General features: G+C 37.2%; 1 protein-coding gene across 1 annotated transcript in view; it reads left to right on the forward strand.

Annotated features, from left to right (window-relative positions):
* Window positions 1-11,633, forward strand: part of LOC107738860 (protein FAM188A-like) — a 58,809-nt gene extending 47,176 nt beyond the window's left edge. The window contains exons 12-15 of the mRNA XM_016550743.1: window positions 1,868-1,940; window positions 3,279-3,366; window positions 6,371-6,442; window positions 10,634-11,633. Coding sequence (XP_016406229.1) covers window positions 1,868-1,940; window positions 3,279-3,366; window positions 6,371-6,442; window positions 10,634-10,783 — 383 coding nt within the window. The 3' untranslated portion in view covers window positions 10,784-11,633. The remainder of the gene's footprint in view (window positions 1-1,867; window positions 1,941-3,278; window positions 3,367-6,370; window positions 6,443-10,633) is intronic.
* Window positions 11,634-12,093: the final 460 nt, after the last annotated feature.

A 12,093-nucleotide genomic window follows, 5' to 3' on the forward strand; every position in this document is an offset into this window, starting at 1 on the left:
TAACGGTTTAAAATTATTTTTATGTTATTGTATATATTCCTGTGATGGCAAAACTCAGTTTGCAGCAGCCATTACTCCAGTCTTTAGTGTCACATGAACCTTCAGAATTTTTTTTTATTGTATTTTTTTTGTTAGCGTCACATTTTTTTATATGCTGATTTGGTGCTCAAGGAATATTTCTTATTATTACCAATGTTGATATTTTAGTGAATATAAGTATTAAATTAAAAACTCCAAACTTTTAAATATTATGTAGACTCCACATTTCTATAGATTTTCCAATATTTATAACAAACTCACTGATTACTTTCTCTATAGTAATGTTTTCCAACTGAATGTCCTATGTATGATTAGCAGCCAACAGTGTTTTATTTGTGAGCAGTTCTGCTGAGGATTTGTGGGGAGGAAAGTCTCACGTGATGATTTATCATTTAAGATAGTCACTGTGCTCAGATGGCAAAGTCAGCAGTGTAGCTTATGAACAAACCACTGATGCTCCTTTAGTCATATGCAGTGCAGTATATCTTTGCCTGTATATCCCGTTTGTGTTTTTTTTTTCCATAGTCTATTGCATGAAGCTATATTTTTCTCCCCTACTTTTTCCTCTAATATTTATTGCTTTTGTTTTAAATATAAGACTCCTGACGATAATATAGAGAATAGGTAGAGAGGGTGTTTGATGGAAGAAATGAGAACCTGGAGCAGAGATCGCCCAATGCACTGTCTCATATCTGTCAGGTAGAAGAGGTTTATGTGTGTATATATCACTGAATGTGTCACGGTGAGAACGTAAGTGTTTTTCTAAAGTTTTGATTTAAAGTGTCTAATTTACAGCACACACTCAAATTGTCATCAAGAGCAAGATTAGATGTTCTTGCTTGGCATCTTTTTGCAACATTCTTGTTCCTCACGTTAATAAGAACAATACTCTGTGTGTGTGTGTGTGTGTGTGTGTGTGTGTGTGTGTGCATGAGTCTGTGTATTTTAGTTCAATTTCAGTTACCAGCACTTCGAATGTGTTTATATCGACTCCAAACACAGACAGTTTAGGCATTAAATGAGATCTTTCACATGCATTTCATTTGTCCAAAGGAGAAAGAAAAACTTACATCTTACAGTCTGGTTATGTAGATAAAATACTAAAACGATATGAAATCAAAATTGACCCTGTTTACTTTCCAAATAAATGCCCTTTGTGTTAATATTAATCAGCACATTGTTTTAAAGAGAAATTATTTTCATACCTTGTGTAAAATTAATCCACCACGGTTGTGCAGTTATGAAAAAAAAATTATATTAGGCAATAAATTAAGCTGACAATAATGATCCAATTAAACCCTGATGGATTGTGCCACCCCACATTATTTCTCACTGAATATAGTTTCACTCAGAAATGTATCACATTGCAGAAGTAATATTTTGTGAATACCTTTTTATGTCAGTAGTATAGAAGCTATTTTAGCCAAAGTTTCTAATGCATTATTCAAAACGCCCAAGTGTATCTAATTTCATTCTGTGGTACAGATATTTATTGTTCTTAATCCAGTCACTGCAGGAAAGTTTAAGCAGAGAGTTCATTTTATAGGGAACGGAAAAGAGTTAGCATACCAGCTGCTCTGCAAACATCCTGTCTGACACTTGGATACCAGAGAGGAGGAAAAACAACATACACCACTCATCCATCCATTTATCAGCCATTGTCTTAGTGTGTTAATGCGCATATGTGTGCGTGGTCGGCAGAATGGCTTCAATTAGAGAGATGAAACTCGTGTTTTATATTGGGCATAAGACACCAGTGGTGTGGGTGCTGATCAAGACTCTCAGCAGATCTAACCATCTGCCTCTCTTCTTGTCTCCTCATCTTCAGATAATGGGTTCATTCCAGACACACTGCTTGAAGATGTTATGAAAGCGTTGGATCTCGTCTCCGAGCCAGACTAGTAAGTTTGTGTGTGTGTTACAGTAATGTTTTAATGTTAATATATAATTTTGATAGAGTACTGTTATATTTTTTTTAAATAATACACTAATTATTCCTTTAGAAATATTTACTGGACATAAACATGTCAGATGTTCAGAAGTTTTCTTTTTTCTTTTTTTTTTATTCTGAAAGAAAATAATACCTATCTGTAAGCATGCATTAATTTTTTAGAAGTGACCGTAAATATGTTTCTAAAAGATTTTGGTTTCTAATAAATGCTATTTTTTAACTTTCTATTCCTCAAAGAATCCTGAAAAAAGCATCTATTTTCTGCAAAAATATTCAGCAGAACAACAGTTTTCATTGACAATAATAAGAGCGTAAGAATCATGTTTCAAAAACATTGAAAAATCTTACCAACCCCAAACTCTTTAATGGTAGTGTGTATAATATTTACAATATAATATATTATTTTTATTCATGTACAGCAAACATATCTCTTTATTTCTAACACGGCAAGGTGACATTTGTGTTTGTCATAAAGTGATCTGAAGAGGTTTGTGCATGTTAAACCAGCTATGCTCCCTCTGTTTGCACAATTTGGGTTCACATGCCATTCAAACAGACTCATTACTCTTGTAGAGCAAAGAAGAGAAATAGCAAGTAAAGTCCCAACCTTCCATGTAAAGCCTGTTTAAAGCCACTCACCATAGTCCCTTTGAAACCTTCACCTCTTAAACAGCTTCTCACTGAAATCTGAGCAATTTTAAACCACCTGATTTCTTACATCAACCTTTGACAGCTTGAAAGACAACTTCAGCCTTTCAAAGGGTTTGTTATATGAAAGTTAAATTGACAGAATAAAGTTTAGGTCATGTGTTTGTTTTTACACAGCACCCTGTTCTGTCAAAGCAGTTTAGTCAAGTGTCGATGAAGTCTGAACACTCTTTTGGCCTCTTCTGGAACTACATACAACATAATCAGTGTTTTGGCAATTGCCAATTTTTATGTGTATTTTAAAGTGACCTGTGATCACATAAGAAAGCATTTATCATCCTCTGATTACTGAGTTTGTGTGGGAGAGAGTTAGTAATGTTATCAGTCTCGCTGTATGACTTTAAAAGGAAAAGTCTGCCCCGTTTTAACATCACTGAGGTTGTTTTTAAAACAATATTAGTCAGATTCCAAGCATTTACTCACTGTTATATGTTTAGTATCTGATCATAATTCACAATTATAGCTCATTTTGACGGCTGCCTCAGACAACACACTTCACTGCTGAAGGATGCCAATGAGCAATACATGTTGAAAACATGCAACATGCACACACACAATGAGCTCTCCCTCTCTCTCTCTCTCTCTCTCTCTCTCTGAGTAAGCTGGATCCAGAGGGGTTGGGTATTATTCTGTTAAGCCAGTTTCTGCAGGAGTTCTTCCCTGACCAGGTAATACATGTATCATGTCTCTCTTTCAAGTTGATTAAACATGTTTACCAAGATCAAAATGCTGCATGAGTGGACAGCTCACTAGGCTTTGATGCAATCAGAAAGTGTCTCCCTATTTGTAAATATAGAAAAAGCTGACATTGTATGTACCCTTGTTGGTGACTGCAATCCCAGAATAAATGTCTGTAAATTCAATGGAGAAAAAAAACTCTGGTGAAGAATGCAAGAGAAATGTCAATTATGAATATTCTAAAATTATTTTTTAAATATTTTAAACAAATGATCTTTTAGTCTTTTTTCCCCCACCTCCTGTAGTTAATTTACAGGCTTTTCTTGTTAATTATAATGGGTTTATGTGATGATTGTTAGCATTAACCATCAAAGGATTGTTATGAGATTGAGCATGTTTCTGTAATTGTTGATAGTAAATTATAAATGAAAGCAGAAGGCAGTTTCGGTCTATTAAATGTAAAAAAAAAAAAAAAAAGATTTCGAAATCAGTTAATATTAGTGGTCGACCGATATATCGGCAAGGCCGATAAATTTTTCTGTTTGGCCGATGTGTTCGAGGCGGGAATTTTATTTTGACGGCGCTGAGAACGGCAGCCACAGCGCCTAAACGCACACCGCTCACATTCTCCCTCTTGTTCGCTGTCGTCGTTCAGTTCTGTCTGATATGGATATAAGTCTATCTAATAATCAGACAGAACTGTTAAACAAAGGAATTAAAATGTACACAAAAAAGTATTACAACGATTGCTTTAATATTATTAGTAATCGAAAGGCAAACATTATAATACTTTCTCATTTGCCGTCAGCATTCAGCAAACACGCATTTATGTCATTTAAACAAATCTTTGAATGACTAATGAACATTTAATTTCACAAACCTTGACTTGAAGATCTAGTTGAGATCTTGTGAAGTGTGCATTTGTATCCTGCATAATCGCGTGTTCTCTGCGTGACGGTCGGTCCGTGCAAATTGAATGCTGACAGGAGGAGAGTTCAGCTTCACTGGAGACGCGCGATCGACAAACTTTAAACTAGTGATTTCAAATTATGCTGCGCTTTATGCATTTGCCCACTGTCATATTCATGTCATTTTCATTGCGTGCTGTATGTAGAATGAGTATTACCTTGGCTTTATTTGAAAAAAAAAAAATAAATGATTCACACAAACTTCCCAGAATACTGAGTGCCCTGTTGGTTACCGTGTTTACTTCCTTTTTAATTAGATTTTTATTAAATATTTATTTATTTGTGAAAAATGCTTTGTCTTCTAAAGTTATAGGTATGTTTATTTTACACAATTATTTTTAATCCATTTTCAAATGATTTCAAATTTCTTAAATATAAATTAAAATAAAATTATATCGGCCATCGGCCACCCTGCTTTCCAAGATATCGGCATCGGCTGTCAAAAAACCCATATCGGTCGACCACTAGTTAATATATACTCTTTTTCCTCAAAGATTGAAAATAGTCAATTTAGAAATTTAAAAAGGTAGTCATCTAATTTTTTTCTTCAAGACTGGTCATAACTTTTTTAATTTAGTTATGAAAAGGTAGATCTTATTTGTATTTGAAACGTAAGACTGATTACCCCTTGGCAACTGCTATTCTTAACATGGTGGCTAAGTTTATGCAGTTGGCCCCTGGTTGTTTCAATAAGTTTTGTATAGTATTTTCTTTACTCTTTACTTCAAAAACTGTCTAAAAAGGGTAATATATTATGTATTTGAGATATGAGATGTGGGAACGGAGAAGAGAGAAAGGGCAAACATTTTGCATTTTAGGTCCGCATCAGCCAATATTGTCTTAACTAGCCTGCATAGCACTTCATCTTTTATAACATAGGATTTTGACCAAATATATTCAGTCTTGATTTTTGTAAAATGTTGCAACAAGATGTTCAATGTTTTTTTGGGTTTGACACAAGGTAATTAAAAAATATTTTTTAAAAATACCTTAAAGTAACTACAAATGAGCATGTAAAGCAAATGCTAACATCAAACTCTATTGAATATCTATATCAGCTGTGAGTTGAGTATATGTGATGCACAGAGGGGCTGCCTATGAAGAGAGTTAAAAATCTGACACTTATGAGTTACATTGGTTAGGATGCTGCCTATGAAGGCAGTAGACAGCTAGGCAGCTCACTATACATAGCTACCTATCCTATCATGGCTATCCTGCTGTCTTTTTTTGCTCTCCCTTGATTCTTGCTCTTGCTCAACATTGTTTGCTTTTTCTTACTGTTTTTTCATTAAGTTCAAATAAACCTACAATCAGCCCCAGATTAAATCTATGTACATGTAGCCCCTCAGAGAGAGAGAGAGGTGGAGGAAGAAGCTGACGGTTATAGTTGGCATGGACTTGCAGCTCCACTGCTCTGTGTTAAATAGATTAGGGCTTTAGGGATACATGCAAAAAGGCCTCAATTTACCATCAAATCAAATACTCTAACCCTATTTCAGACCCACTCAAACACATGCACACACGGTCCGCTGTTGTAGTTTTGGCAGCGAGGCAGGCATGCGGTATGGGGGCTAGACAGAGGTATTTGGCTCCTGTCAAGACTCTGTGCTTGGGTTTTGCTGCTGGTTTGAGCTGGTCTGCAGAGTTCTGGCACCAGTTTGCAATCAGGTCTTTTCAGCAGCTGCATAGGGGGGGGTGTATGTGATTGCTTTAAACGTAAAGCAATGTATTCCAGTGTGCTGTCAGTCTTGAGCATGTCATTACATATAAAACCATTCACTGAACCATTGTTTTAGGCTCTCTTGTCCAAGTTTATGGATTGTGTTTTGATGTGTTTGAGCTGGAATTTGACTTTTTGGTTAAGTTGTCTTAACTTACGGAAATGTTTTTCTGGCATCCTATGGATGGAGTCCAATCTAGGCAGTATATGTCACAGTGAATAAGGACACATAGAGCTGTTTGCTGATGTTCCACAGACCCGATGATGTACATGTCCGCACTGACACGTGTCGTCTCGCTTTTCCAGGATTCTGTGATCCCAGACTCATTTCCTGTGTATCACTATAATGGCCTGAAGCAGTCCAACCACAATGAGAAGGTAAGGCACACTCATGCTCATTTTGTAATTCCCAAGCACACTTTAATAGCACATATTGCCCCGGCTGGCATGAAAGCCCTGGTGGGTCAGTCTTATCCTGTCTGATCCCTGGGATGTGGAGTCTGTGAGCCACCCCGTCCTATGGCCTACACCACTATGATCTCTCAGACAAGCCTTCCAAGTCATTACTGTGAGTGTCGACAGCTTTCGAGACTGGGCAGAGTATATTGAAGCCACAAAAATCTGAAACCGTTTCACTGGACTAATGTCTCAGGCTCTCGGTTCTCTCTTTATTTTGATTTGTGTTTATACAAAGTCAAACCGGGCAAGATGATTTGCATCATTTAAAAGACACATGGTCAAATGCATTTTAGTGTAATATTATTTTCAATTTGACTTTAAATTTCAGTTTAGCTTCTTCTGTGGTTTTGTTAGTCATCGTTCAGTTTTATTTTATGGTCTCATTTTAATATATTTTAGTTTTAGCAATTATAGCAACAGGAATAATTAAGTTGTCATCATTTACTCACCCTTATGTCATTCCAAACCAAAATGAGATTTTCTTTCTTCTGTGGAACACAAAAGGAAATGTTAAAAATGATCTCTGTTGGTTCTCACGTGTCTCCAATATTAAATTGGCAAAACCTGAGAGAACTTTTAAATGTGCTTTAAAAACCAGTATGCAATTGAATATTCGACTTTAATATTTTTGTTGCTGTTCACATTTTAGTTGTCAAATTAAAAGTGATAACTATGCTATAATTTTTATAGACTTTAACGGTTTATTTGATCTATATTTCCTTTTTTAAATTAATTTTATTTTGTTTACACAAAAGCATTTAAAGGGGTCATATGATGCTTTTTTAAAGATCATTATTTTGTGTATTTGGTGTAACAGAATATGTTGACATGCTACTCTCTCTCTCACTCTCTCGCGCTCTCTCTCTCTCACTCTCGCGCTCTCTCTCGCTCTCTCTCGCGCTCTCTCTCTCACTCTCTTGCGCTCTCTCTCTCGCTCGCTCACGCACACACACACACGATGCGCAAAACTCCGCATTTGAACAGTCAATAGCAAAAACTTAAACTAATAACAAAACAGTAGCTGATTCAGAAGCGCCAGATTGTCATAGCAAAGTCAGAATTACCTCCTCTCATAGGTTCACGAAACGGTCGTCCATAAAATGCATTGCTGTTCTGTTGTAAGTGTTGTAAGTGGAAGGCCAAATAAAGTGCTTTTGCTTTCGCCTAGAAACACACAGCGTCTCCCTGACATGCTGCTTCAACACTAACTGCGGTTACTGAAACCACGCCTTCTTTCTTTGCGTGCACATTTGGGCGGCATTATGCAAATATTTCCACATAGTGAGGTAGATATGTGGGGGCGTGTTAGAACGAGCCGTTTTAGGGGGGCGTGGCAGAGTCTTAACTTTGATAAAGAATATCTCTTTGGTTTTGAGACTTTAGTCTTTGCAACTTCAGGGATCTTATCTATGCACAAACAGCTTGTAACACTCCAAAGAGAAAGGAAAACTTGAAATCGCATCATATGACCCCTTTAAACAAGTAGCTTGTTTGTTTTGGTAGTTAAAATAAGTTTTTAAAAAACTATTGAAACAAAGACTGCTTTATATACTTTTAATATTCACTCTGATGTTGTTCCAGGTGCTTATTCTCATCTCATGTTCTCTATATTGCCACTGGTAGTGCTTTTTCTGACCATTTTGAACCATTGCCCATATTCCATACACATCCCCATAAAGAGTGCTAATGACATTTACACATGCCATCCTTAAGCACTAGAGAAAGCACCCCTGACCGCCTTGTACGTTCATTGATCACAGTGTGCGTGTGTGTGCGTGTGACCCTATACTTAACGGAAGTGCATGTGTGTGAGAAGGAGATTGACAGAAGTTTAGGGATAATGGGTAGGAACTGCCACATCAGGCCCCTGAGGACACACAGGTTACTCTTCATTACTTTGGCAAACGCATTAGCAGCAGCAATAAAGTGTGCAGCCTTTGTTGTTGAGGTTTCCTCTGTGCCACTCGTATATTCACAGGGGCCCTTTCTCAGGAACCAAACACCTTGCAAAAGGTAAAGAGCTCCTCTGGCTCTAACACAGACCATACTGGCACTTGGAAGCCAAAGCCCAGACTGCCTTTCTGTTCAAGTCATATAATCATCCAAAGGGATTCCATCTTCCTCCAGCACTCCTGCTTCATTTCACTTGTGCATTCTTGACCACTTTCTTTCTGCAGTCAGTATGATTCGATAACGAGTTTGTTTTATTGTCAGAGTACTTGACAAAAAGCTTAATTGATTAAATTTGTTACTGCTGGCTGTAATTCAGTACACATTCATAAGATGTTTGCTAGGCTAAATACGGAGGTTTTCACAGGATTTGAACACTATTGCTCATTCCTTGTTAAATATTTCAGATAATTTGATTGAATTCAGCTACTATTAGGGGTGTAGTAATCTTAAAGGAACGGTTCGCCCAAAAATAAAAAAAATTCTGTCATAATTTACCCTTAAAAGTAAAAATTTAAAAAAATGTAATTCTCTAAAATCCAATACAATGACAGTAAACTTTAACATATTCTTTAGTTTGATCTATAGCAGTATTTGTCGTATTTTAAATTATAAATGTGCAATTAATTTAAAATTATTCAATTATTCAAATTTGGTTTTAGTAAATATTGCGTAAATGTAATTTAATTGCCGAAATTATGCATGTTATTTACTCTTTAATTTATAGTGTAATGGTATATAGGTCTATATCAGCTTTATATAGGATCAGTCAGTTCTTGATGTGGCCTTTATTGAGTCCGTGTGTAGTCAGACTGACATTCTCTGACTGATTAAGAGCACACATGCATTTGTTTTAGTCTGAATATAAAGAAATGTTTATTTTAAAGCATAGACTTCGAGCTGAACCCAAGCCCAGCTAACCAACAGCAGACTGTTATCTTCAACCAAACAGGCCAAAAACCTTCAGAACATGAAATCTGGCTGACCAGTGAAAATATTTGGATTGTTTCAAGTAAACATGCATAGGGTGTTGATAAGTTTTATAAAAGGCATGTTCTAACACTGAGAACCCGCTGGTCCACGCGACCAGAGTTGACTGGCTGCAGTGATGATGAATGTGTGCCTTCTAACAAGATCTAGGGCTTTATTGTGACTTGAAATGGCTGGTTATGGTTCACAGTCTAGTCAGCTGGAGGATGTCGCTCTTCCTTCCATTGCATTCTACTGCCAAGAGCTAATGCACAGCTGTAAAATGGGAATTGATGGGGTTTGGTGAAATAGGCAGCTTGAGAAATATGGAAGTAATTGTAGTAGTAGAGCCAGCTGAGCCGAGGTGGTTTGCAGATCATGAAAGTTCAAATTTGAAAGCTTACAGTTCAAGAGATCATCTCAACATCCTTTTCTTCACTTTTGCAGTCTTAAATCAATCTAACATCTTTCTGTAGTCAAAGAGAACATCAATGCATGTTTGTTTTCATGGATGGTTCTCTTAACTCTGGGAAAGCCGATGAACACTTCATGGGTGATGACAAAAGCAACTTTTTTGCTGAAACACAAGGTTGAGCAGAGGTTAGTTGGCTACTTAGAAGAAAAATGACAAGTGGAGTCTTGAGAGTGTGTGATCTGATTCCCAGTGGTTTGGACAGAGTGATTTCCGCTGTTAGGATGTCTGAGCCTCACTGCATAATGGGTTGGTGATGTTGGTGTAGAGATGTTTGTGGCTGCCACCAGAGGGAGCGCCATGGAGCTTTATGGCTTTTACTCAAGACTGGGTTGAATTAGGCAATGCCTAAAGGAAGTTGATTGGCCAGTGGATCTCCAATCAGGCTCACTATTGGCACCAACGAAACCTGTGAAAAGGTTTTACTTGTATAACACAATGTACAACAGCAACAAAAAAATGAGGGCGCATGTTTATCGTGACACTTTGTCAAGGGCAGATTCCTTCCTGGCAATATGACGCCCTCCATATGGAAGCCATCGGCTGTCTCATGTCTGATGATGTAATAGCAAGAGGCCAGGTCTGTAATGAAACGCATACTGAGAGAGACACACTGGCATTCCCAGAAACAAGGGCCATGGTTTTATTAAGAGGATCAGGAAGTGATTGTACATACACAAATGTGTTGCATGTTCACCCGTTGTGTTTCTCTCTGCCAGGTGAGTTACGTTGAGGGCACTGCTTTGGTCATGGGTTTTGAGGATCCAATGGTACGTACGGACGACACCCCGGTCAAGCGCTGTCTACAGACCAAATGGCCCTACATCGAGCTCCTGTGGACCACAGAAAGGTCGCCCTCCCTCAATTAACCTTTATCTCTCACCTTTCACCCACCAACCTCTGGCTACACAGCCCGCTGACTTCAGGAACGCTCATAGGACTCCTCACTCTCTCTGCATTGCATTTAGAAAGGCCAACACGAGGTCCGAAGTCCAAATGAGAGACGATGCTCTTCGCCTGGCACTCACACAAAGCCTCTTGTTTGCTTTTTACACATCTCAACTGGCTTGATTATTGGGCTAATTTTGTGTTTAAAGCCCAGGAGTTGAACAAAAAAAGGTGTTTGTTTTTTTCTAAATTGTTACTTTCTGTTGCCATCTCTTGTGAATACCAAATGTATTTGCTTTGCAGGTGTTCATATTATTTTTTTGTTAACTTTCTACATGATTTTGTTTACTGGTCTGAAATGATAAATCTCTGAATTAGCAGACCAACTGTGATGATCTTATGAGTAATTTATGGAATTGTTAATATACATGTATTTTTGTTTTGTTTTTGTTTTTTTTATTTGAAGTTTGATTGTTAGTAGTTGTAAATATTTAAGGGATCATTAACCAAAGGCTCTGGTTGGACATAAAGTATTTGTTTGTCAGTGGTCAGCTGAGGAGCCGCTATGTTCTGCAGCGCTCAGCCCTGAGAGGAAGTCTGTTTAGACAGGTTTACAAAAGAATGCACTACAACCCCATGCTGGGCACCAAACGACAGTGGGAGAATTGGGCAATTTTAGTATTTAAACTTTGAAGTAACAACCCTCCAGGAGGGAATCTGGAATGACAGGAGGGATTCTCTGCATGAGAGAGAAGAATAACACTGGCAAGCGCTCACCCTTTATTTATTCTGATCCTAATGGTTCACTAAAATAAACACTTTTGTTCTTCACGTCTGGACTGTAGTGTGTTTGTCTTGTGTAAGATGAAATGGTCCTGACTGAAATATAACTGAAAAAAGTTCTAGGATTTTATTTTTTGAAATCACTGAAAAACTAACCTTGTCAATCAGATTGTCTTTAATGTTTTCTTATGCTGTCAGTAGGGGAAGCTGTAGCAGTTCTTGACATAGAGCGTCAGCGTTAGGAAGGAATTTTAGACTACACCTGCAGATGGGATGATAATGATGTTATGGTACAAAAAAATATATATATATTTTTTTTTTTTTTTGCATGTGACTTGAACTCACCACTTCCTGACAGTAATTGTCCACTACAGGAAAATTGCTACTTTGCTGTACTACATAACAGATTAGGTAAATAAGTGCTATGATTGATGGTTCTTTTAATGGAATTTGTGTAGCTATTTTTTATTATAATATTAATTATTTTTATTTATTTTGCATAAATATT

This window comes from Sinocyclocheilus rhinocerous, unplaced genomic scaffold (genome assembly GCF_001515625.1).
Source record: "Sinocyclocheilus rhinocerous isolate Xijiao unplaced genomic scaffold, SAMN03320098_v1.1 scaffold2059, whole genome shotgun sequence".
NCBI classification, from domain to species: domain Eukaryota; kingdom Metazoa; phylum Chordata; class Actinopteri; order Cypriniformes; family Cyprinidae; genus Sinocyclocheilus; species Sinocyclocheilus rhinocerous.